General features: G+C 38.4%; 1 protein-coding gene across 2 annotated transcripts in view; it reads left to right on the top strand.

Annotated features, from left to right (window-relative positions):
* The window catches only part of LAMA4 (laminin subunit alpha 4), a 140611-nt gene that overhangs the window by 90147 nt on the left and 22482 nt on the right, over positions 1 to 27982 (top strand). For both annotated transcript variants that reach the window (XM_040983146.1, XM_040983145.1), the window contains exons 14-27: positions 634 to 775; positions 935 to 1031; positions 6678 to 6794; positions 9111 to 9290; positions 12820 to 12959; positions 16388 to 16561; positions 17204 to 17349; positions 17712 to 17868; positions 19063 to 19196; positions 19952 to 20123; positions 22981 to 23112; positions 24449 to 24591; positions 26248 to 26386; positions 26840 to 26977. In XM_040983146.1, the coding sequence (XP_040839080.1) occupies positions 634 to 775; positions 935 to 1031; positions 6678 to 6794; positions 9111 to 9290; positions 12820 to 12959; positions 16388 to 16561; positions 17204 to 17349; positions 17712 to 17868; positions 19063 to 19196; positions 19952 to 20123; positions 22981 to 23112; positions 24449 to 24591; positions 26248 to 26386; positions 26840 to 26977 (2011 nt within the window). The remainder of the gene's footprint in view (positions 1 to 633; positions 776 to 934; positions 1032 to 6677; positions 6795 to 9110; positions 9291 to 12819; positions 12960 to 16387; positions 16562 to 17203; positions 17350 to 17711; positions 17869 to 19062; positions 19197 to 19951; positions 20124 to 22980; positions 23113 to 24448; positions 24592 to 26247; positions 26387 to 26839; positions 26978 to 27982) is intronic.

Here is a 27982-nt window from a genome sequence, read left to right as displayed (position 1 = left end):
AAATAGTAACATTTTTGAAGACCCACTGCTGTATATAATGGGTACATCAAGCCTGGTATAGAGGAAATAAAAGAATGATGGACTTGAACAAAAGAGAAGGAAATACAAAGGAAGTTGTTCAGAGCCTAAGAGAGTGTACAAGAGTAGAACTGCGAGGAGGAGGCTAAGAGTTAGTGATCAAACTCAACCGGTTAAGTACTTTGAAGAAAGCAGCCAGCCCCGTGTACTGGGTCACAGAGAAACTTCCAGAGGTGACTTAATGAAGTAATTTAAACAATGAGAAAGATGTGACTATGATCCAGGAAGTGCTCAAATCAAGCTCTGGGCCTCGAGCCCTAGCTGTACTCCTTGTCATGTGTATCCTGGGAGGCAGCATTGAGGCCCTGCCACCTCTGTGGAAGACCTGGATTAAATTCTCAGCTCCCAGCTCCAGCTTCAGTCCAACCCCAGCCAACGTAGGCACTGGAGAGCAAACAAATGGATGGGAACATGTTCTCCCTCCTCCCTCTCTCTCTTCCTTGTCTTTCAAATTGAAAATAATAATAGTAGTAATAATAATAATAAACTCCTAAAAATAGCCACATTTCCAAGAAGGTGAAAAGGAGAAATAATGGCAGGTTTGTTTATTAACAGAAATTTACACAGTTCTGATATGAATGGATTGGTACAGAAGGCACTGGATGCATCAAATGTCTATGAAAATATTGCCAATTACATTAGTGAAGCCAATGAAACAGCAGAATTAGCTTTGAACATCACTGATCGAGTTTATGATGTGAGTATTTCTTGTTTTAAAGTACATTCATGCTTGTATGCTGCCCCATTCCACTTTTAGTTGGTGTTTGCAGATAAACTGTGTCATTTAAATCCCAAAGCCATACATAACTGATTTTTTTTCTGTCAGTGATATGCTTTTCATCTAATTCCTTTGCAGGCTGTGAGTGGCATTGATACTCAAATAATTTACCATAAAGATGAAAGTGATAACCTTCTCAGTCAAGCCAGAGAACTGCAAGCAAGAGCAGATTCAAGTAAATATCTTTATTTTCCTATCTTCCTTTTGATTTAAAGCTGCTTTCTTATATACAGACAGATTTCCAAAATCTGGGATTATAAGAAGTAATATTACCACTGAATAACAAATCAGTGTTTCCTGCTCAGAGCCAAGTTATAAAATAGCAAAGATTTAACCTTTTAAGATAAATTGTGATTGAAAAGTTAACTTTCCATGTCATACAAATATATGGAAACACATATCTAACGTATGGTGGATACGCTTGTTCATGAAATAGGCTTTTTTGTAGAAACATCTATAAATACAAATTTTCAAGGACATATGCCATAAACACTGAACACTAAAACTATGGCACATAATTCAATTTTGCTTGAGCAATTAAGAAGGCCCTCCCTACACTTTGGGAGGAATCATCACGGGGTGCATCACGTAGGGTAACAGAGGACCACACTGCTGTTATTTGCACTTTGTCATGGTCCCTAGCTGACTGCAGTTAGAACAAACCTCACAATTATAAGGAAGGAAGCACTTTCAAAGGCCAGTGCTGTCCTCTGCGAAGGCAGGCACACCTGACAGTAGGAAAAGGAAGGGAGACTAAAGGTGGACTTTAGTCAGTTTTCAATACTGTACATTACTCTTGAATCAATGGACTAAGAATTTCAATTCACACTACTCATCTCCTAGATAGTGAGCTCGTTCTTTAAGGATAGCTGAGCATTGACTAATGAGGTTGGAAATTCATTACCTGGCTAATTTCCAACTACCACCTGGAAGTAAAGGCCAAGTTTGAAACTGAACATTTCTCTTAATTTTATCAAAGCCATTAATCTCAATGCAACCATGCATCTCTTTTTTTCTTTTTCCTCCCTTTGGCAAAAACCCACTATTATGGAGAAGATGAAAGTACTTTGTTCATACATGAAATATTAATTACCATAATGCTGCTGTTATTTTTATGTGTTCCAGGTGAACAAAGGCAATAAAAATGCTTAGTTTATCTATTCTAATCAATTTATTATGTAAGTCTAATCCTGGAAATACTTTTTGGAAAATAATTAGCAGTAAAGAGTCAGAATATTAACAATAAAGTTTAAATAAATAATGCCAAATGCACAAATTGCTTTTGTTTCTTATGTTGAAGACCCAAATATTTGAGTATTTGAAACGCGGTGATTTCAATATTTTATTCTCCTTGATGATTTATAATGTATTTTCTCAGTTCTGCCATTGTTAAGTCATGGAACCTCATGAAAGCAACTTTTCTATTCTGGGGATGACATCTCTTCAAAGTTCCATATTTTATGACCCATAAATCTCTCTGTATTAGCCTTTTTGAGAATTTTACAGACATGGTCACCTATTTCATAGCCTCTTTGTTAGAGCCCTTCCTATATTTGTTTACAAAAAGGAAAATGGAGAGTTACAGCTGTGTGGCTCAGAATTTTACAGGATTGCCTCCAGCTGATAATACAGCTTTGTGGTTTGAATTCAGGTTTTCGGCTCAAACCATTATCATTAACTGAGTTACATTGTAATTTCAGATTATTATTCCGTCATTCTCAGAAGACTTTCAGTGATCCGTAATCTTTATTTCCCAGCACTCCTTCCTTTAATTACCTACGCCAAATAATTAATAACCTATAATAAATTCAGGAAGCCTGTATTTAAAGGGATCTCCTTCTGAATTCCTTTGTAAAATGAAAGCCATACATGATAATAAGCTTCAAATAGGACTCACTTTGTATGAACAAGTTCTTCGTATAAACATTCAACTCTGAATAGATTTTCTTTCTATTGTCATCAACAGCTCCAAATACAGTCAAATATTTTCTTTCTCAGTGTATTAATACTGTATGTCAGCACTCACAAGGCCCAAAAAGAAGTAAAAATTTTTATATCACAATATTTAGGAATTGAAACTGAAAAGAAGAAAAATGTGCTTAGAGCTACAAAGATATGCTTAATCCACACATTGAATTCTGGGAAATTCTCTTCACTGTCTCCCCCCCACAGAAAAAAAACAAAAAAGAACTCATACATGACTACAGTGATTTGTTGACAGTATCAACTAAACACCATGTCTTCCGCATCCATTTTATGCACGTATGGGAGGGAAAATAGATTATGGTAAACCAAGCACAGGACCATGTGGTAGCAAAGAGAATGGCGGGTCACAGGAGTGTGCATATGAAAGCCCACTGGAAAGAAAGTGAAAATTGTGATGCAAAATGAGGAAATCATTCTCTGTCAAGAAGCACAAATGTGTGCCTATTCGTACAACTGGGCAGACAAGGTCAGATTTGTTTGTTTGTTTGTTTGTTTGAAACAAAGTTACAAAGAGGGGAAAAGACAGAGATCCTCCAGTTGCTGGTCCACTCCCCAAATGGCCCCAGTATAGGTCAAAGTCAGGAGCTTCTTCCAAGTCTCTCACATTGGTAGCAGAGTGCAAGCACTTGTGCTGTCTTTCTCTGCTTTTCCCAGGCCAACAGCAAGGGACTAGACCAGAAGTAAAGTAACCAGGACTCAAACTTGCACCTATGCAAGCTGCTAGAGCTGCAGGCGGTGACTTAGCCCACTGAGCCACAACACCAGCCCTGACAGTCCGTCTTAACCAGGTGCTCAACCCCTAAAAGACAACTGATACCTTGAAGAATAGAAACAACAACAAAAAAGTAAGCTGATCCTTCAGATCATGAGATACTACACCATGACCTTTAGCGATTCACTCAAAGATAATCCCATTTTAGGAGCTCTGCCAGAAACACTTTCAGTAATATTCTGTAAGAAAAACACTATCACCATCGGGGAAGGGTTGTGGGAGGGGCGGGGGAAATCCCAGTGCCTATAAAACTGTATCACATAATACAATGTTATCAACAATTTAAAAAAACACTATCAATATTGCTATGAAGAGTAGAAGAAGCTGCCAGAACTGTATGCACATACAGACAAAATGTATAATAAATTCAGTTAATTAAATCCTTCCCACAACGAACTCTCAAGACTTCCAGTGACTTCTTTTAAACATTAAAAGGAGAAATAACATAACTTTGATATAAACTCTTACAGAAAACAGAGAATGTTTTTCAACTTATTCTATGAAACCAATGAAACTTAAATAAGGACGAATAAAAATGAAAACACTGGTCAATTTATTTTATAAACATAGATGCAAAAGTCTTAACCCAAATATTAGCCAAACACAAATGGGTGTTTGGTCTAGGGGTTAAGACACCCAGGTGCCTGTTGAAGTGCCAGGGTTGGAGGATCAGCTCTGGCTCTCACGTCCAACTTCCTGCCAGCACAGATCTTAGGAAGGCTGCGAGCGATGACTCAAGCATCTGGGTCCCTGTCACCCACAGGAGAGACCTGCGTTGTGTTTCTGACTCCTGGTTTCAACCCCAGTCAGGCCCTAATCCCAGTGTTGTGGTATTTCAGGAATAAACCAGTGGATAAGAGGACAGAGTCAGTCTCTCTGTCTCTCTCCTACACACACACACACACACACACACACACACACACACCCTCCTTCCTTTATCCCTCCCTCTCAGTGAAAAACAAATCTATTAGAAAGCCACGTCTAGCATACAGAAAAATGGTAATATACATATATGGTGGCCACCTTGAATTTATTCTAGGACCTCAAAGACAGTTTAACATTTGAAACATCAGCTTTAATTAACCACATTTACAGAAAATTGGAGAGGATTGGTGCAATCATCTCTATACATGCTGGAAAAGTCATTTAATGAAGTTCAATTACCCATTCATGCTTAAAGAAGACAAATCAAGGAGAATGTTTAGCACAGTATTTAAGAGTCCACAGGGGCACCCAAATGCCATATTGGAGTGCCACCTTCCTGCTAATTTGTATGCTGGGAAGCAACAGGTAAGGAATAGTTTGAGTACTTGACCCCTGACACCCTGGATGGAGACCCAGCTAGAGTTCCAGGATCCTTGCTTTAGCCTGTCTTTGTTGCAGGCATTTGGAGAGTGAACCAGCCAGTGCTGAATGTTTGTCTCTGTGCCTGTCAGCTAAAACTATGAATAAATTAGTTTTTAACACTTAAAAACTCTTGCTAAATTATGATCAGAAGGCAAATATTATACTTTAATAAAAACTAATATTCAGAAAACATATTAATAATGAAATTGAAAGCCTTCTCACTATAATTAGAAACAAAATAAGGATAACTTTCATTATGAATTCAGTGTCTAAAAAATTCAGTTTAACAACATATATGTATAATTGGAGATATTGAAAAGTCGTGTTTAAATAACATCATTTTCAGTGACTGGCATTTAGATTAATCTGCTACCTGCGACTCCAGCATCCCATATTTGCTCCAATTCATGACCCAGTTGCCCTACTTTAGACACAGATCCATGCTAATATGGGAAAGCAGAAGATGGCTCAAGTTCCTGGGCCTCCCAAATGTATAGACCCACTGCACTGCAAATTAAATTACCATAACTCTATGTTTGCTTGTGCTTGTATGTGTGTGTGTTTGTAGAATGAGCCTGAATTTTTTTAAATGGGATAAAGCAGTCCAAATAAGTCTGAAGAATAGAAACAAGACTAAATTTAAACAAGGTATTAGGGACTGGCTCTGTGGCCTTGTAGGCTAATCCTCGTCCCATGGTGCTGGCATCCCATATGGGTGCTAACTGGTGTCCTAGCTGCTTCATTTCCAATTTAACTTTCTGCTAATGGTCTGGGAAAGCAGCAGAGGATGGACCAAGACCTTGGGCCCCTGCACTCACGTGGTAAACAAGTTCCTGACTCCCAGTTTCAGATCAGCCCAACCCTGGCTGTTTCAACCATTTGGGAAGTGAATTGGCAGAAGGATATCTCTCTGTGTCTGCCTCAGTCTGCCTTTCTGTCTCTCTGTATCCTCTCTCTCTCTCTCTCTCTCTCTCTCTCTCTCTCTCTCTCTCTTTCACTTTCTCTTTCTCTCTCTGTAACTCTTTTAAGTAAAATAAATAAAATCCTTTGAAAAAAGATGACAAGGTTTCAGAACTTAGTTGTAACTCCTCAAAACTAAAGACAAAGATTCAAAATATTGTAATATTTCATCATGTCTTTTGAATGAAGTTTTAAAACAGACATCATTAGCAAATGGATATAGGTTTCAAAATAGTTGCATCACTGGGTAATGGTAGAGAGCCCAGGAAGTTTCACGGGGACCATAATGTTCAATTTTACAACCTGTGTGTGGATTCTATCTTGTGTTCACTTTGTGAAAATTCATCAACCTATGCATTTATGATATGTGCCCTTTCTAAATGTGTGCTATTAATTAAAATATTATTGGAAGAAATAAGAAAAAAGAACTATCTTTACAGAAATATCCACCATCATCATACACATAAAAAGATTTTTTTTCCTTTCAGCTCTTTATCCAGTCACAGAAATGAGTCACAGAATTGTTATGAAATTCAATCAAGAAAATTAACTATTATGGCATCTTCATCACTCCCCAGCAGTATTACAAGTTTTCTGCAATCCTGTCTGCCTCGTTCTCACTGCCACTTTCAAGAATGAAAGAGCCAGGCTCAGATTATTGTGCATGACTCCAGGGTGCCAGGCAGAGTTCTCTTGGTTGAAGACTTTCTTAAAGCACCTTGCTCCGCTGGTACTTTTGTCTGCTTCTTTCCACAGGCAATCAGGAAGCAGTGGCTGACACTAGCAGACGTGTGGGTGGAGCCCTTGTCAGGAAGAGTGTCCTCAGAAACAGGCTAAATGATGCCATCAAACAGCTACAAGCAACAGAGAGAGGTAAGCACCAAGAAAACTGAAAGAAAAGATATCTAGATATATCACTCAATAAATTGTCCTAGAAAATAAATGCAGAACAAGGTGGAGGAATCCACCATGGGGGGGGGGGTTTGGGGGGGGGGAATCCCAGTGCCTATAAAACTGTATCACATAATGCAATGTAATCAATAAAATAAATAAATAAATAAATAATAAATTTTTTAAAAAAGAAAATAAATGCAGAAACTGTAATCATGCCACTTAGGAGTGACCTTTAAGTTGGAGAGCATTGTCTTCCAGTGTATATTTGTGTGTGTGTGTGTGTGTGTGTGTGTGTGTGTGTGCACTTTTCATGGAATCAAACTGTTGGTGCTGCTGAACAACCTGCTTCCTTGTGAACATCCTTCCTCATTAACAATAATAGAGCCTATTTCAAACTTGGAATTTTTTTTGTCCCCGACTGTAAGCATTTTCCACCCTTTCCTGTCAAGTCACTTTAAACATGTAAGCATGGATGCCAATGAGCCAATCAAGCCTAAATTAACCAACCCAAATAGCCTAAACTGGGACAGCAGTGACGTGTTAGAAAGATGTGGTTGGAAGCAGATGTGCTTTCCATCACACAGCAAAAGCTAAAACACCACTGCTTTAAGTGTTTTACTAGAAGAAATCCTAGCTTCACCGCTGCAGTACTCCGGGGCTGCGGCTGGCGGAGTGGTCTGTGGATAGCAGAGAAGCCTAGTGTCAGCATCTTCGCAGCGAATGCTCATTGGCATTGCGCTGTTACACCTGCCTTATCTCTGGGCAGGTATGTGTCCCCACTGCCATTCTGCCCATAGGAGTCCTGAGGCTTGTCAAGGCTAGGGAATTTGCTCCAACAAGTACCGCTAGTAAGCAGATTCAAGATTAAAACATTCTTCAGTAACCAGAGCACGTAATTTGAATCAAATATTTTCTCGCTATAAAAACTGGAAGTTACAGGACCAGCACAGTGACCTATCAGGCTAATACTCCACTATGTGGCACCAACATCTGATGTGGGCGCCTGTGGTGTCCCATCTGCTCCACTTGCAATTCAGCTCTTTGCTTGTTGCCTGGGTAAACAGCAGAGGATGGCCCAATTTCTTGGGACCCTGCACCCACATGGGAGACCCAGAAGAGGCTCCTAGCTCCCAGCTTCAAGCAGCTTAGCTCTGGCTGTTGCAGCCATTTGAGGAATAAATCAGAGGATCAAAGACTTCTCTGTGTCTCTCCTTCTCTCTATGTAAAATCTGCCTTTCGAATAAAATCTTTTTTAAAATAAAGATTTGAAGTTACAGCATCACCGTTAAGTGATATCTGATTATTCTTATTAGAAAAGTAATCCCTAATCCTTGTAGGAAAATTAGAAAATATGGTAGCAAATGTGGTGACACAGCCTCAATGCGTGCCTGTGATACTGGTATCCTACTTGGGTTCTGATCTGAATCCAGTCCAACTCCTTGCCAATGCACCCGAGAAACCAGTTGAAGATGACTCAGGTGCTTAGGCTCCTTTATCTATGAGGGAGCCCCAGAGGGAGGTCTAGATTCCTGACTTCAATCTGACCCAGACCCAGTCCTTGCAATCATTTGGGGAGTGAATCAGCAGATCAAAGGTTTGTCTCTCCTCTCTGTCTCTCACTGCTCCCTCTATCTCACAAACTACCCTCCCCAAAAAAACTTGCATCTTTCAAATAATTAAATCTTTCTAAAAAAGAAAAATCAGACAATACACACAAGCAAAAAAAGCTAAGAAAACTCCCATTACCCCATTGCTCAGACAAAATATTATGTTGTAAATGTATATTCACTTTGCTTCAGATACAGGTTTGAGTATTGATATTATCTTGAAACTTATCTTCTAATTTTAAAATGTATTTTCTTACTGATTTGATTCGGTACTACAGCATCATTTTTATATGTGTTCTACAGAAACACTTTTTTTTTGTAAAAGAAAATATTTACAATGTATTTTGGACCTAAGCATCATGTCAGTTAAAATCACATAGGCATTTTTTTATGGTTTTCTCACCAGGTATTTAATGGAGGAAATATCAGTCTTCCTTTAAATGTACTTCTTAAGTTGAAAATGTTTTAATATACATTTTTTAAATTTTCTCAAACTCACTTTTCAAAACTTTGCAGTAATCTCATGCATCTAACTTATACTCTAGTTAAGATTCATTTAAGAAAATCTGTGCTTTGTTTGAAAGCCAACACCTTGAAATCTGCTTCACTGTAGTGATTAGCAGGTGTGAATAACCCCTAACCAATGTCTGTTCCTCTGCTGTGTGACACCCCTGTGTTCTGTGTGAAGGTGACACCCAGAAACTCCTGGGTCAGTCCAGGCTGATCATCGCTGAAGCTAACAAGACCACACTGGAGGTCCAACAGGCCACTGTCCCCATGGAGGGTAATATAACCAACTGGAAGCAGAATCTGCAAAGCTTCGACTCTTCTGCTTACAACACTGCGGTGGACTCTGCTAGAGATGCAGGTATCACTTAGGAACCTTCCAGTTTGTATCCATTTGAGGGTTAGACCATCAAGCAATTTTCTCCGTTGGGTTTTGGTTTAGAATATCACATAAGCTCAGAAGATAGAAATTTGCTTAGTTTACCAAGCTACATATTTCTATGTATAATCATAAATATATATATACCCACTTATAGATGTGTATATATATACACACATTTATAAATTTCACATAAATAAGTACTAAGTAGATTGGTATAGAATCATATTTTTGCTGTGTGAAGTAATAATACAAATTGCTTCTGTTGGGCATGGCACAGTGGCCTAGTGGCTAAAATCCTCACCTTGCATGTCCTGGATCCCATATGGGCGCCTGTTCATGTCCTGGCAGCCCATCCAGCCCCCTGCTTGTGCCCTGAGAGGGCACACGAGTATGGGTGAAAGCCTTGGGACCCTGCACACACCTGGGAGACCTGGAGGAAACTCATGGCTCCTGGCTTCAGATCAGCTTAGCTCCAGTCATTGCGGCCATTTAAGAAGTGAACTAATGGATGGGAGAGCTTCCTCTCTGTATATCAGACTTTCCAATAAAAATAAATAAATCTTTACAAATCGTTTCTATTAATTCAGCAATTGTGTGTTCTGGTTCTTAAAGGAAGAAGGTTAATTGTTAAAATTATCAAAAATACTGTTTATTTTTTTAGGAGAATAAAGGTTACCAAATCACTTTACTTTTATTAAATAGTTTTGCTTTTTTCTTACCTGAGTAAAACAGGCTATTACTATCAAGCACTGAATGCAATGAATTATAACTTTGGCTTTCCATTAACAACAATGGCTAAGTTGTATGTACTGATTTATGGCAATGAAAAGGAAATGTTTTAATGCCTAGCTGGATTACTTTAGTGAGACATAGAAATTAATATTAAATCCTATTTAAGAAATTTCATTTTCCCATTTCTATATGTTTATTGCATTCTTTCATTCCATCTTTCAATATCATGACAAATCATATTTAAAACACCTGTTTCTCCAATTTTTTTTAGATTTATTTTATCTTTATTGGAAAGTAAGATATACAGAGAGGAGTAGAGACAGAGAGAAAGATCCTCCGTCCATTGATTTACTCCCCAAGTGGCTGCAAAGGCCAGAGCTGTGCCAATCTCATGTTAGGAGCCAGGATCCTTCCCCGGTTTTCACACTTCTCATACAGAGGTGCAGGGCCCCAAGGCTTTGGGCCGTCCTCAACTGCTTTCCCAAGCCACAATCTAGGAGCTGGATGGGAAGTGGAGCTGCTGGGATTAGAACTGGCACCCATATGGGATCCCGGTGCCTTCAAGGAAAGGACTTTAGCCACCAGGCTACGAGGCCCTCCAATATGGGCTTGCAAACTTCCCCTGCATCTGAGTTAAGAAACAAGTTGATGAATCCATATATTATCCAACTATCTTAAGAAATTTTACAAATATTCATTCCCATAGCAGGAAAGTAATTATTTTATAGTAATATATGTATGAATTGCTATCTATAACTACTCAAGTGCTTTTAAAATTTTGTCTTCATGATTTGTCTACATGATATCCAGTATTTATTTGCACATACAACGATTTCATCTCAGGAATATTTACAAATACAAATTAAATTTCTTTGCTTTTTTTTTTTTTACTAGCTGTATCAAGTAATTCTGACATACACCCAGAACTAACTAGCATCAATGGAAATTGTTTTAAGCTATAGTAGTTTAATCAAATAGAATTGTATGTTTCAAAACAAACAAAATGAGAGAGTAAACCATAAAATAAGAGATTCCAAAAGATTATAGTATACAGTAACTCTATATTTTCTGAGAGAATTGGGATTAGAGAATGGCCATGTCTTATATAAGCTAGATTTCCATAATCATAATTTAATGTAATGCCCCATATATATGCCTTATTACCCCGATGTTTAAAGACTATTATACTAAAAATGATCCTATGATCAATGACCCAAGCAACAAACATTTACTTATGTATTAATCATTACAACAAACTAGTAGTTGCCATTATAGCACTTTCTTCCATTTATTGAGCTAGAAAAATACCTTGCTTCCAGGTTCAGAAAAGGGATATTTTCCTGATCTCACACTGATGTACCCTCCTAAAGCTGGGTTTGGCTGGGCCCAGTGATTAATGCTTAGTGGTAATGGTCCTACCTTTACATAGGCGAAAACATCCAGGCTGTTTATCCTCTAGTCTAGGGGTTCTCAAGCATTGCTAGACATTGAACTCACATGAATGGCTTTTAAACCAAAAATTTTTGATTCAGGATGGGTCAAAGAATTTGCTTTCTTAGCAAGTCCCTTCGTGGTGCTGATGCAAATGGTTTGAGGATTAATTACATCTTCAAAACCACCCATTATGCCATGCTCTACACTTTGGCTTTCTCTCATTAAGTTACATATTTACTATTTGTGCTCTTTTCTATGCAGACAGTGTGGGGAAAAAAAGGGAGTGGGGACGTAAGAAAGAGATCAGTTGAATGCCTGGGAAGTGAAGGGGGTAGACAGCTACACTAGGCTGAGTCCAGAATATTTTGCCCTGGTAACTTCCACTTTTGCTGTTCCCTCTGACCCTCCACACACACAGGTGCTTCTTCCTCCAGCAGAAGGGCCACAACTGAAAAGAAAAAATTAATTCAATGGGTTCTGCTTGTAACATCAGTCTTGGCTAAGCCCATAGGCCATGGCTGCCCACAACTGCCACTTTTCTGGATGCTGCTGATTCCCTTCATGAAGACCTGCCTTTGCCTGGACAGTAGCAGCAGTTCTGTGATGTGTGCATGCGCATCCTAGGACTTGATCTTTCTACCGACTTTTCCCAGCATTCCTCTTGCTTTGTTCTATCAGTTACCATTAGAAATAAAGCGAGAGAGCCCAACACAACAGTCTAGTAGCTAAATCCTCCCCTTACAACCGCCGGAATCCCATGTGGGCGCCAATTCATGTCCCGGCAGCCCTGCTTCCCATCCAGCTCCCTGCTTGTGGCTGGGAAAGCAGTGGAGGATAATCCAGTCTTGTGATCCTGCACCCAAGTGGGAGACCCAGAAGAAGCTTCTAGTTTTGGATCAGTTCAGCTCTGGCCTTTATGGCCACATGGGAAACCAGTGGACGGAAGATCTTTCTTTCTTCCTCTTCTTCAATCTGAATCTGACTTTCCAGTAAAAATAAATAAATCTTTAAAAAAGAGAGAGGGAGAAAGAAAGAAATGCATGCAAGAACCAGATCTATATAGCGAAAGGAACATTTGCACATTTGTCATAGATTCCTCCCCTTGAATAGTATACAGTAATATACACCAACATATTTTACATGCAACTCAGAAACCAAAACTTACTGTAAATGTCACAAAGTAGAAATTGATTCTACTTGGACTTACTATTCATTTCATGGAATAAAAAATATTTTCTTATGGTTCTACCAGAATTATCTGTGCCTTTGTCATCTTTTCATCTGATTCCAGAAATTTACCCGGTATTTAGATATTCACTCATGTGATTCATTTTCTTTGCAGTAAGGAATCTGACAGAAGTTGTCCCTCAGCTCCTGGATCAGCTGCGAACGGTAGAGCAGAAACGGCCTGCCAGCAACGTTTCAGCCAGCATTCAGAGAATCCGAGAGCTCATTGCACAGACCAGAAGTGTTGCTAGCAAGGTGGGGAACTACTGAACAGAGTTAAAAGTCACTCTGTGACAATGAGACATGAATAAGGACATGACGCCAGAACTCCTCAGGCAATCCTAGGGCCTGGAAAGCTTCTACTGTTACCAAGTTCAGAAGTGTTCCACTCCAGGGGTTTGTTAGACTGTCATGAGGAGCTTTGAAAAATAAGTCAATTATTGGTCTTGGCCTCCAGAACTCCCTGGAGGAAGGGCTCAACATTTGTATGGTTTAACAGCTCCCAGGTTATTTCAATATGTAGCCAAAGCTAAAAACCACCAAACTGGGGCCAGCATTGTGGTGCAGTGGCTAAAACAGCCACCTGTGACACTACTGTCTCATTCTTGACTGTTGCCCTGTGATCCAGCTCCCTGCTAAGGTACCTGAGAAAGCGTAAAGGATGTTCCAGGTGCTTGGGACCCCTGCCACCCATACGGGAGATCCTAATGGAATCCAGACTCCCAGTTTCAGCCTGGGGCAGCCCTGGCTATTAAAGCATTTAGGAAATGAACCTGCAGATGAAAGGTAAATCTCGTACTCTCCCTCTCCCTATCTCACTTTCTTCCCAACTCCACCATCTCCATTTTCCAAATAAATAAAAACTACCCTTAAAAAAGTAGCTTTATTTACAAAGCTAATGTGGAAAAGAAAACAAGCAAACCCTCCAAAAATATTTAGTTCTTTTACTACTATTACTACTACCACTATTATTATTATTATTATTATTATTATTATTATTATTATTACTGGGTTAACAGCTCTTTCAGTGCAACTATCATGGGAAACAATCTTGTACTACCTCTTCAAGCAATTCTCTGGCCAACTTATATTATGTGGAGCTTTTGTCAACTTTGCACAGGCTTGATAGAGCAATCAGAATCAATTCAGCAAAGACATTGCTCTAGAGACACTTCAGTAGAAGCTACCTAGCCACACATTGGCTGGAGCCAGTATTGGTAGAAACAACAATCAGCATTTTCACTATAGCAAATAGGGTTTGTTTCTGTACTTCTTTGGAATTTGCTCCTTATTGATTTATACACCAGCCTCATTTTTCATCACCAAATTGCATGGTCTGATTTTCTCAATTAAGAATTGGGCTGATGCTGACATCTCAGAATTATCAAAATCACCCTAGTATCGCATTTGGAACACTCTCCCCCACAACCGGGTCTCTAGGGTATCATCAAACAGCCATCTCCCTATCCCTAGGGGCTGATACAGTTTGACAGTAAGGACTGGCCCTTCTCATCCCATCCCAAAATTGAAATTATTTCTCGCTCATCTTCTTCCACACCTCAACTCAGCCCTCCACCCTAATCAGAGACCTACATGAGCGTGCTCTTTCTCAAGTATGTAACAATATAAAAAATAAAATTTAAAAATTAAAAGAATTGGACTGATCAGACTGCTGGTCCACTAATGGAATAGAAAGAAGGGTCAGAAATCTCCTTTATTGTAAAAGAGATTATTCTTGGTAAATATACCCAATTTTTAAATGGCAAGGATAAACTGCCTTATACCTCATCTAGATACTGCAGCCAACATTTTCAAACTGGTTATTCATATAAGAACATCAAGAAATAGTTTTCTGGAATTCTAGAAACCAGATTCCTAGGAGTCTTTTCCTGAAATATTATTTTCATAAACTGTAACTGAATCTTGAATCATGGAAATATTTTCTTTTTCAGATTTTAAAAAAATTTTTTTATTGGAAAGACAGATTTAGAGAGTAGGAGAGAGAGAGAAAAAGGTTTTCTATCCGCTAGTTCACTCCCCAAGTAGCCACAATAGCTAGAGCTGGGCTGATCTGAAGCCAGGAGCCAGGAGCTTCCTCTGGGTCTCCCACATAAGGTCCCAAGGCTTTGGGGTCATCCTCCACTGCTTTCCCGTGCCACACAGCCAGGACATGAACTTGTTGCCCAATTGGAATCCTGGTACACGTGAGGCAAGGATTTAGCCACTGAGCCATGACACCAAACCCAAAGTATTTTCTTTTTCAATTTTTTGTCTACTTATTTGAAAGAAAAAGAAACAGAAAGAAAAAAAAAAAAAAAACTCCCCTATCTGGTTCACTTCTCAGATGTCTGCAAAGAGCAGCAGCAGTAGGGCCTGGCAAAGCAATCTAGGTTTTCTAGGAGAGAGACCTGAATCCAACTACAAGATCCATCACTACTGCCTCCTGGGGTGCTGCATTAGCAGTAAGCTGAAATCAATAGCTGGAGCCAAGCATCAAACCAGGCACTTCCATGAGAGTCACAGGCCTCCAACCGGCATCTTAATCACTAGGGCAAATGCCCATAAGAGAGGCTTGGCCCTACCTTGGGAGCTTTCTGTACAGACACATGCTTCCTTCTCAGACTCTCAGTCTTCGCAGGAATACCTCAAGCCCATACACTACTTGATGATTAAGACATTGGATCTTTACTTGACTGAAAACATACCTGTCTTTCTAGAAAAAAAATGTGGCTCTCAGCTTTGTCCCCTATATTTTTGTATGAGCACCCTGGGAGGAAGTCCTAATTGAATCACTGTCCAGGATTAGTTAGATAAGCATACTTCAAAAAAAATTATGGAAAATGGAATTAAAGTTAAATTGCTTTTGGAGCAAACAATTATTAAAATCCATGTGTATTATTCACAGTATTCTAATAGTTTTTGTATAAATTTTACCAAACTTTTAAGTTTTTATTTTTGTTTATAAAGCAGAGACTCAAGAGAAACAGGGAGGCAGAAACAGACAGGAAGAGATCTTGCATCTGCTCGTTTACTCCCCAAATCTCCACAACATTCAGGGATGGATAAGAGCAAGGCCAGGAGCTAGGACTCAGCCACATGGGTGACAGGGACCCAAATACTTGAAGACAGCTTTTGGCCATCTTCTACTGCTTTTCCAGACCGTACGCAGGGAGCTGTATGTGAAGTGGAGCAGCTGGGACTTGAACCGGAACCCATATGGGATCCTGACAGGATCTATGTTGGCAGGAAGCTGGAATCAGAAGCAGTCAGTGCTTGAACCCAGGAAGTCTGATAGGTGATCCAGGCATTCACAGCAGCATCTTAAGTGCTGTGCTAAAACATTTACTCCTAAACTTGGTGTCTCCTTCAAGATAACTCCTTCCAGTTGTTAATCCACTCAATCAAAATACATTGTTCATTGTAAAATGTTCATTTATCCTAATTTTGACATCTACTTTTATCATCAATTTTTGCTTTTGTCTCAGTTTAAATTTACATTAATATATTGTAATCTTACCTAACTCCTTTCTCCAACAAGGTGAGGCTATAAACAAAGAAAATTGCTGGTGAAAGCAGAGCTCAGAAGCCTGTGTTGAGAGTGAAGGGAGACCATTTGAGAACCAGGGAAAAGTACCTGCACATTTCCACACAGCACTTCTAATGGAACACATTTCCAATTCTAGATCCAAGTCTCCATGATGTTTGATGGTCAGTCGGCGGTTGAAGTGCACCCAAAAACCAATATTGATGACCTAAAGACCTTCACCTCCCTCAGCCTGTACATGAAGCCCCCTGTGAAGCAGCCAGAAGAGGCTGGGATTGCAGATCAGTTCATCCTGTATCTCGGAAGCAAAAACGTAAGAGCAAGAGATTTTAAAGATGGAGATGAAATGAAAAAGGAAAACTACTTTTTCTCTTCCCCATAGCAAAGCTTCTCCATAGCAAAATTCCCATTCTGATAACTCTGCTAAGATACATCATCTTCATAGCAAAAATTAAGTAGTGATAAAAGGACAAGTCTGGATGAGTTACGGCTGGAATTACTTAGGTTTAGCATCACACAACTTTCTGTGGTGAGTCCAAACACAGTGTTTCAAAGTCTCTTAGTAACACTGGCTGATTATGTTTGTTGCTGAGTTCCATTTGAACAGATGGAGTAGTCAATATCTCTGGGCTGCATAATATCCCTGGGTGAGTCTAACAGTATTGGCACACTCCTGGCAGCCATCGGATTTCCCCGGCCCATAGTTACTAGCCTGCTTGTCCAGATGGATGGTATCAGAGCAATTCAGGGAGCAGCAGGCTCCTCTGTGACAACAGGGGACCTGGGGAGTAGAGCCACTGTCCACTCCAACTGAAAATGATGGGTAGAAATTCAGGTGAGAAGTCACTTGGATACAGTCAAGTGTTTCAACTGCAAATTGTCTTGTAAAGAAAGGAAAGTAAAAATTGATATTCATTCATGCAAATTTCATTCAAATGACTTCTTGACATTTCAGGCCAAAAAAGAATATATGGGTCTCGCGATCAAAAATGATAACTTGGTGTATGTTTACAATTTGGGAACTAAGGACGTGGAGATTCCACTTGACTCCAAGCCCGTCAGCTCCTGGCCTGCTCACTTCAGCATTGTCAAGATTGAAAGGTACTGTGAATCCAGGGCATGCAGCATCTACACACATTTCATGAAAGACCTATTGAATCCTTGCTCCTCTCTTCCATTATTCCTGCCAATGCCTCAGTGAAGAAAGAAAAGCTTAGAAAAGATACCATCACTTCTAAGGAGTGATATAATCATCAGATCCCTTTGTCTAATCAACCCTGATTTAATTCCAAGGTGGAACATCTTCTGTCTCCTTCCCATGGATTGTTGATATTCTCTAAATGTGTTAATGTCACTAAATCAAGCCACCAACTCTGTGATAAAGGAGCACTAGCATTTGACGTTAAAATAGTATTTTATACAAATTGCTTGGGTCATAAAGAGAAAATTCTTTGTTTCCACAGGGTTGGAAAACATGGCAAGGTGTTTTTAACAGTCCCAAGTCTAAGTAGTACAGCAGAAGAGAAATTTATCAAAAAGGGGGCAGGCGATGACTCCTTGCTGGACCTGAACCCCGAGGACACTGTGTTTTATGTTGGTGGGGTGCCTTCCAACTTCAGGGTAAGCCCTTCAGCTATCTTTGACTTATTCTTAATCTCATTGATTTTTTTTAAAATAAATCTATACAATCTATCATGATCACTTGAAGAGCTTAGCTCAGTAAGTATAATTCTGAATCAGACTGTATAAATTAGCTGTATAAATTGTGTTTATGCAACCCACATTTTCGTAGTGTCAGATTCTTTCAAGCTACAGCTAACCAAGATGAATTCATTTCGTTGTGACGCATGTGTATGCAGCAAACTCCATCCCTACCCTGCTTCAGAAATGTCTGTCCATTGTAGTGTCATATGGTTTGGAACTACTTTTCAGCTTTGCAAATAACAGTTTCAAAAATTCATTAATCTCAACTAATAGAGGCATGAAATAAAGCATGCAGAATGGGAAAAGGTGTGTACTCTACAGAGGAATATGAAACCAAGGGTCCGGCGGTGTGACCTAGCAGCTAAAGTCCTCACCTTGAACATGCCGGGATCCCATGTGGGCGCCGGTTTTAATCCCGGCAGCTCCACTTCCCATCCAGCTCCCTGCTTGTGGCCTGGAAAAGCAGCTGAGTACGGCCCAAAGCCTTGGGACCCTGCACCTGTGTGGGAGACCTGGAAGAAGTTCCTGGCTCCCTGTTTCGGATCGGCACAGCACTAGCCATTGCGCTCACTTGGGGAGTGAATCATGGGACAGAAGCTCTTCTTCTTTGTCTCTCCTCCTCTCTGTATATCTGACTTTCAAATAAATAAATAAATCTTAAAAGAAAGAAGAATATGAAATCTGATGAAGGACAGATAAAAACAAGGCACAGGAAGATGAGAAGTGGATCCTAGGTTCACCCTCAGACCTATTACTTCCTAGTTACAGGCATATGATTGAATTTGTTTATCTGTTAACTTCCACTTCTCTATGTGAGAACAGGAAGGCCTGCCTCACAGAGCTAGTGTGAAGACTGATTTTTGTCATGAAGTCACTGCCCAGCATCTAACTGGCACATAGCCCAGGCTCAATGAATCTACCCTCTCGATTGAGATATGCACAACTAACAAATCACTTTTCCAAATGATCTGAAACAGCATAGACACAAACTCAGGTCTTAGAGGATACTGTATCAATGTATAGATTACCTTGATGAGCTCATAGTTGCATTGTCTGTTTTGAGTGAAATAGTATGCCAGGGCAAATAACTTGACTTGGTCTGTTGCACAGCTACCTGCCAGCTTAAACTTGCCTGGTTTCTCTGGCTGCCTGGAATTGGCCACTTTGAATAATGATGTGATCAGCCTGTACAACTTTAAGCACATCTATAACATGGATCCTGCCAAGTCGACACCCTGTGCCAGGTAAGGGATGTTTATAGACACTGAAGGGTTTGACAGTCATGTAAGAGCAGCAAACAGAAGAGGTATGGCCAGCATTTAGGTTCTCAGGGGTGGGTGGGTGTTGTGGTGTGGTGAGTTAAGCTACCACTTAGGATGTCCAGATCCTTAACCAGTGTGTCTGGGATCAATTCCAGCTGCCTGCTAATATGCCTGGGAGGCAGTATTTGATGGCGCAGGTAGCTGGGTTTCTGCCATCCACCACAGAAACCCAGTTGGTTACTGTCTCTTGACTTTGGCCTGGCCCAGGCACAACTGTTGTGACAATTTTGGGAATAAACAGCCATTTGCTTCATCTACCTCTGCCTTCCTATTATACAAAACAAATTCTTTAAAAATCCAGTTTCTTAAATTTTTCTTTAGGGAAGTCAGTTATGACACTGCATAATAATGGAAGGCCACAAAAACATTTTTTTTATCATGGATAAGCACAAGAAAGTACTAAATGTTAACTTGTTCCCAGCGATGATTTAGAATTCTCTGGGATTTACTCAGAGACTTTAGTCATCTCAGCAAATAGAAAGGGAGCAAAGAAATCCTTTAGCAACAGGTCATTAACTTACCTGTAAATACTTCTCTATCTCTTCATGAAGACTATAGGACTTCACTTAAACGCTGCGAGGGTCATGGAAGATGTTCTGAGAATGGATGAGAAGAGCTGAATTTGAAAAGCATCACAAAGTCTGTATGTCTATGTGATTGTTGTGTTTCTATTCCAGGGATAAACTGGCCTTCACTCAGAGCCGTGCTGCCAGTTACTTCTTCGATGGCTCTAGTTACGCTGTGGTGAGGGATATCACAAGGAGAGGGAAATTTGGTCAGGTGACTCGCTTTGACATAGAAGTTCGAACACCAGCTGACAATGGCCTTGTGCTCCTGATGGTCAATGGAGTGAGTCGATATAAAAGTCCTACTTCTCCTTTACTTCCCTTACTTTCTGCTGTACCCAGGATGAGTGTCATGCCATCAATCGAATTTCTAGTCCAGAAAGCAAAACTGGATTTTCTCCCTCCTTCAGTGAAGTGATGACTCCAATAAATAAAAGCAGCTCTGAAAATGCCTTGCTTCACATGAAACTTTTTGAATGTAAATTAAATATGCCTTTTAGCAAACTAAGGAAAACTTGAGAAAAATAATCACCAAGATCTAAATGAGCCATGTGTGTTCAGAAGTTTCATATTGGTCTCCTAATTTTTCTGTGTCATGTACCCTAATTAGAAAAAAAGAATTTATATCTTACACACACACACACACACATATATGTGTATATATAAATTTACATACATATATACATAGCTGCATAATCTTTTTATAAATGATACACATACAGCATATACATATCTAATTATGTTGTAAAGCATTACAAGCTAGAAAAAAAGGCAAATTATATGAAGAGGAAATAAAATAGTAAGATAAAACATTTAAAATAAAGGTGAAATCAAATTAAATTAATTTTTATTTCTTAATCATACCAAACCTTTGTGCTACCAGTAAAATTTTTTTCATACCAGATTTAGAATGATGTAATTAAATGTTGATACTTTTTGCAGTCTTATTAACCTCTATGTGATATGGTCATTGAAAAGTCTTGTCATAAGTTCATCCTTTTCAATAGTAAGTTTGGTCAATTGTCAAAACTGATCATGACACTTTACAAAAGAAAAAATGTAAGAAGTATATCATTGTCTGTGCCTACCAGGTCGTACACCACATTGAGCCTCAAAATTTGTCTTAGAAACTTGGCTGGTATGTTTCCTGTTTCTTGGTATCACTTCAAACAAGTTAATCAGACACTATATTATTTTGTAAACTTTATTAATAAAAGGATTCAGAGTCATTGAAAAATCTTCATTTGAAAGGTTTCAACAGATTAGAAATTTTTTCCCACAAATGCTTAACAGTGCAGATATGGAAGTTTTCATAGATGATATATTGTCATTGTTTTGAATAAAATCACATACAATGAAAAATTTCCAAATAGCTTCTTAAAAAATCATCTCGGGCCCGGCGCGGTGGCGCAAGTGGTTAAGTCCTCGCCTTGCACGCCCGGGATCCCATATGGGCGCCGGTTCTAATCCCGGCAGCCCCACTTCCCTTCCAGCTCCCTGCCTGTGGCCTGGGAAGGCAGTTGAGGACGGCCCAAAGCTTTGGGACCCTGCACCCGTGTGGGAGACCCGGAAGAGGCTCCTGGCTTCGGATCGGCATAGTATCGACCCGTTGCGGCTCACTTGGGGAGTGAATCATCGGATGGAAGATCTTCCTCTCTGTATCTCCTCTCTGTATATCCGCCTTTCCAATAAAAAATAATAAAAAATAAATCTTTAAAAAAAAAAAATCATCTCGCTTCAGATGGTTTTCTTAAAGAAAGACTACTTTCTTAGCAATTGTAATACCCTTAGGATGGTATTTCAGCTTATTACTTACTGAAACGAGTAATAGGTCTCATATCACCGATCGCAATTTGTCACCACCAGTAAAGTTCAACAATTAAGAAAAATTCACTTTATTAAAAACTTGAGAGTGCTGCTAGTAATTGCAGAAAGTAATCAACAAGTATGTCTGTATCCTGAAATATTGTCATACCTCTCTCGTATCAATGCAAAATCATTGCAGAAGTCTTACATTATCAAGTCATATCACCCATAAAAATTCATGTCATTAGTCACATAAAGTTTCAATGCATTGCAATAGGCTAAAAGAGAAGAATGAAAACCAACCTGTACCTCTTGTGTGAAACCACATTTATATGAATATTATGTATATCCTAGGAAAAATCTGGTAAAAGGAGGAAATGAAAACTTGGGTCCATAACCCATGTATTAAACTTTAAAGATCAATTTCTTTCTCTAGTTTTTATTTTAATGAATATAAATAGAAGCTGAACTATTTTGTCCCTTAATCTCAATGAATCATTTTCCATACTCCCAGAGCAAACAAACTGCATGGGAGATTAATTTTTGTACAAGAGGGACTTTGCTAGAATATTTTGTTTTCAAATCTATTGAATTCTGTTATCTTTGAACTATCTTCAGAAACAAGTAAACTTGACTTGTAAATTACTTGAGTGTTACAGAATTACATTGCTTTTCAAACAACATATTGTCCAGGTACATAATAATTCTATATTTATTTGCATAAACTCAAAGTTCCAGGTAATACAGAAATAGCATTCTTTTTCTTTTAGCCATATTTTTTGAAGAATTTGAGGGATTGTTTTCAGTACATCTTTAATTAATTTTTCAATAATAACAATGACATCTTAAAATGAATGCGATAAATCCAATGTTTCAAAATAATACAGAAAGAGCTTTCCTTGTTAGATCCATGTTTGCTAATACTAGGGGAGATTCTTCTCAGCATACCCTGAAGTCAGTTTTCAATACTGTTAATTTTATCTTAAAATGAATGAAGTTATATCTGTTAGTCTATTATAATTCTCAAAAGGCAACTCAAACAAATATCATGTATTATATTGTTCTTAAAACTTCAAAGAATCTCTTACGTAGCCTAAACATTCCACTTATTTATAAAACAGAACAAAAAACAACATGGTAGTTATTTTAAGTCACGTTATATTAATACTTTTGTGTAATTGTATAAGAAATAGCTGCTGATGTGGAAGTGATTTTGTTTTATTTCATAATAAAAATTTAGTGAGAATTCCTTAGTCTTAAGATAATTTGAGTAGTGTAGAATACAGTATTACTTTTTGCATTTAACTAAATATGACTCCATTTTCTCTCCACAGAGCATGTTTTTCAGCTTAGAAATGCGCAATGGTTACCTACATGTGTTCTATGACTTCGGATTTAGTAATGGCCCTGTGCATCTCGAAGACACGCTAAAGAAAGCTCTAATTAATGATGCAAAGTACCATGAGGTATGAATAATTCTAGTTCTAATGGTTTTGCTTTTGTCTTTATTTTTAGTACTCAAAGCTTTCGATGTAATAGAGTGGTCAGATGAAGTGGGCAAGGTTGTAATTAAACATGTTCACATCACAAGAGCAACAGAAGGACCCTCACCTACCCAGAGACCCCAAGAAAACATTTGCTTTTACAAAATAAACATTGTTGACATGCTGGTGTTTCTAATAAAACGGTCCCTGCAAGGATCCTTTTCATGGTTTTAAGGCCAAAAGTCTCCTGTGCATGCTAACTATCTTGAGGACAGTGGCACTGCTACTCAATCTTATCATTCATTTGTTGGAAAATGGCAGAGCGTAGATGCATAACCATTTTGCACTTATCCTTTCAGAACCTCTAAATGTGAAAACAAGGGTACATGTAAGAAAATAAATCTCTTTTTTAGACCTTGTGTCCAGAAAAATTCTAACTTGGGTTTCTTTATAAAGAGAACACCCAAAGAATGAAATAGGCATCAATATACAGATATTTCTCAACTGCTTTTGTTAGCAGCTCCTTTCAGATCTGTAATGTAATAAAGCATGCTATCTTAAAATGAGAGAAGTGTTGGAGGTTTTATTTCCCTTTTCAGTTAAAGTACGTGGCCTTCAATGAAGACATGTTATAATCAATGAAAAAAATTTTAAACATACTATGACTAGCATTTTCACAGATTCATTAAAGCTTCACACCATTTCACCAAAAATAATGCCTGGTGATACACAATCTAGAGTCCAGAAGATTCCTGATTGAAATTATAATGGTGGTTGCCAGAGGGTGCTAAGATAAGATATATCAAAAGATGTCATTTCAAGGATATAAGGTTTCATTTATGCTAAATAAATTCTAGACATGTGCTATACAACAACAGTCTGCCCATAGTTAGCAACAAACTAGTTAAGCAGTGGGTCTCACAGTATGTGTTCTTACTACCCAGGTAGGGAAGTGACACAAGGAAACCCTGAAAGAGCTAGATAAGCCCATTTCTTTTCAGTTGTGATGGCATGTCCAAATCCATCAAACTGTACACATTAAATAGGTATGATTCTTTACATGATAGTTGTACATCGGTAAGGCTCTTTTTTGAAAGAGTGCCCTTCCCATGTAGCCATACTTCCCCCAAGATATGTCAACTGCATATGGTGGACAGCAAGAATTTCCATGTCTGTGTATAAGAATGGAAACATCTGTGCCTTTTATGGAGGAAGAAAGCATAAAGACACTGAAGACCTACATTGATAGCCAGAAAAATTAAAATATATGTGTATTTAAAACACTGATTATTAATCAGTTACATGTTACTTCTCACAGATCTCAATTATTTACCACAATGATAAGAAAATGATCTTGGTGGTTGACAGACGGCATGTCAAGAGCATGGATAATGAAAAGATGAAAATACCTTTTACAGATATATACATTGGAGGAGCACCCCCAGAGGTATTGCAATCCAGGTAAGATTTCTTGCTAAGCAGCTATTTGCTCCTAATGTACTGGGCTGTGTTCTATAATCAGACGAGGCATAGTTAACTGGTTTCAGCATCTCCATTTGCTACTCTGACACACATGCACATCAACAGGCACACACATTCCTGTACCCTCAGGCAGTTCACATGACCTCCTTAAATTAGTATCTCGTGGCTATATTCTACTGATGCCTTTAATTATTAGATGTAACATGCTGTTTGTCATCAACCAGAGGAAGGACAGAGTACATGTATTTTGTGTAAACAAAACAGAATTGTATTCCTTTATCTTCGTTTTACCCTTAAGCACATTTTGAACTTATCAGTAACAATCTGAGGGTATATGGAGACATTATTCTAAAATTGTCAAAAATCTCATTATCTCATATTGCAATTAACTAACTAAGTAATAACATTGGAGACCCTAAAACTGAGAAACAACTTCACAGTGATTCAATTCAGTGGTTCCCAGCTATGGTCCTCATTGGAATAATCTAGAGATCTTTAGAAAAGCCATCACCCATGACCACTTTCCAGAAATTCTAATTAATCTGCTGGTAATATTAAAAAAAAGAATAAGAAGATCAAAAACCTTCTCAGATCATTTCATTCTACTGTGCATTCAGAGTAGGGAATTATAGAATGTCAGTGTTCTTAGCTGTCACACCTCTCTTTAAAATATATATATGTATTGATGTATATATTATTACCTCAGATGTAAAACAAAATCATTTAACCATTTCAGTTATTTGGAAGCTCATTCTTATGTCCAAACCAGTATATATTGCATTTCCACATTATTCTGCTGCATTTTTAAAGAGGGTTCCTTAAGCTTTCTGCACTACACCCTCTATTGTTCCTGCCAGAATGCCACATATGGATTTAACCATTATAGTTCCCGTTATATGCATGCCAACTTGTAATTAGCACAGCCCTCTGGGAGTAATTATCCAGAGCAGAATTTGATGGGGGCTATTATCCTTTAATTTGACCAATGTTCATCTAAATTCATTGACGCCATTGCACTTTGGTCAAAACGAGCTTTACATTTATTCGCTGTAGGTATCGCCTATACAGCAGTCATGACAGATGCAAATATTTCAGTATGGAGCAAATCCCCAATCTCAACAATGCTTTCCCATTGTTCCAAAAGTCCAATATTGCTGATACTTTCCTCCAACCTTAGTTGAATACAGTGCGATACAAATAAGAACAAAAAGATAAGTTTATTACCTAAGTGAATTAATGGGAGTCTACTTATGGGTTCAAATCCTAATTTAATACACTTTTTAGTATCATTTTTTAGGTTAAACTGAATGAAACTGCCTAGAGTAACTAATTTTGACCCACACTGTGTCAATTCCATTCGATTCAGCCTAATATCTTTATAGAAAAATATCATCTCCAGCTATCTCACTGAATTCTTACAAAGATCAAAGTAATGCAAATTAGACTTTTTAGGAAATACACATATTGAATTGACTCAGAACAAAACTCTTAATATATGCAAAGATTAGATATCATTAGTTGCTTATCAAAAATATCAAGAAACTATGACCCATTACATATGACTCTACAAATGCAAATTCTATTGGCAGTAGACACATCATAACTATATTAGTGAGGGTTGATTTTCTTTTCTAGGACCCTAAGAACACATCTTCCTCTAGATATCAACTTCAGAGGATGCATGAAAGGGTTCCAATTCCAAAAGAAAGACTTCAACTTATTGGAGCAGACAGAAACCCTGGGAGTCGGTTATGGATGCCCAGAGGACTCTCTCGTAAGTACAACTCAGTTTAAAGTTTTTGAATGAATAGATAGAAAACTTCTCACTCTCAAAAGCTGGATAAGCTCTTTTTAGCTTCCCTATGACCATTGGTAACACCTTGAGCTACTTTTGCTACTTACAGAAAGAAGAATCATTAAGCTAAGAAGGCATGTGGGTTTCCTCCATCACTGATCCAGTCCTTTCAGTTTCCTAGGACACTCACATAGCCCAAGGGGCGGGGGGTTCTCATTCCAGGAGCCTCGCCTGCTCAGCTTACAGGAAGTTGGAGAAGCAGAAACTCAATCTGTTAGATGAGGGACTAGCATGTCTGAGTTCTAGCATAAACCAGAAGGTTGGAACAATGTGTTTCCATAGCAATTAACTGTGCAAGGTCTTTTGAATATGAGAAATTGACTTTATAAGCATTTGATATGATCAAAAACACTACCCTCACCTTTATCACAGATATCTCGCAGAGCATATTTCAATGGGCAGAGTTTCATTGCTTCAACCCAGAAAATATCTTTCTTCGATGGCTTTGAAGGAGGCTTTAATTTCCGTACTTTACAGCCAAATGGACTGCTATTCTACTACACATCGGGGGTAAGTACATGTTTATTCCCAAGAAAGCTTATTTGCAATTATTGTTTTACTGCTAAACGTAAGTCTTATGCATGTTAATAGTCACTTTCTATGTAAATTTATGTTGACTCACGTGTCAGTATGTCACACAGTAAACCTCATTTTGGATATTTTGTGAAACATATACATGTGGGTGTGTACGTGTGTATTATATGTACATCAGGAGTTCTTAACCTGGGATCTGTCAACCCACCCCTGCATCACGAACTGGATAGGTTTCAAAGGAGCTGTGTATGGATAGAAAAAGGTCATACCTTTTTTCTCCTCTACCTTAAGTCTATCTGTCTTCAATTATGAATGTTGACAATAAACCACAGCAGTATTAGCAGTGCTTGTGACCTTGTCATAAACAGGAATGACAGACGTTCTTGTCTCACGGCATAGTTGTCACAAATATTTCAAAATGCCACTTATGCTCATTGCTGCTTCTAAATTTTAAAACTTTTTAGATCTGCTGTTAAACATTATTCAATGTTTTCATAAAGCACATCTATAAGGATATCAGAGATTTTAAATTAAATATTTTAAAAACCTCATTTGAATATGATTGATCTTCACATCCCTACACTATTGTTCGACACACTTGAAAACGTTATTTTTATGAAGGGATCTACATGTAATACCACATTGAAAGGCATCTGTGGCACAAAAAAACAGAGGCTTTAAGTCTCTGCTTGTATATTAAGAACAAACACAGCTGTGATTTAATTTATAAAAGAACAAAAAAAATACATATTTGTTTGGGGAATTTCTGTGGAATACTTAAACTCAATTACAAAGATGTTCTTTCAAAATTAAGTTAAATGTTTTGAAGCTGTGTAACCTTCATAGCTACTGCTAGTTCTCCAAAAATATCTATACTGATGGGCTAGGCCATAGCATAATTTCTGAAAGTAGCTTTCACTTTTCATACAAACAAAAGTACTTCAAAAAGTTGGTGTAAAGCAGAATTAACATTTACTTCTA

Source organism: Ochotona curzoniae, unplaced genomic scaffold (assembly GCF_017591425.1).
Source record: "Ochotona curzoniae isolate NIBS_2020 unplaced genomic scaffold, NIBS_Ocur_1.0 contig_3819, whole genome shotgun sequence".
Lineage (NCBI taxonomy): Eukaryota > Metazoa > Chordata > Mammalia > Lagomorpha > Ochotonidae > Ochotona > Ochotona curzoniae.
This window is presented reverse-complemented; position numbering and strand designations above follow the sequence as displayed.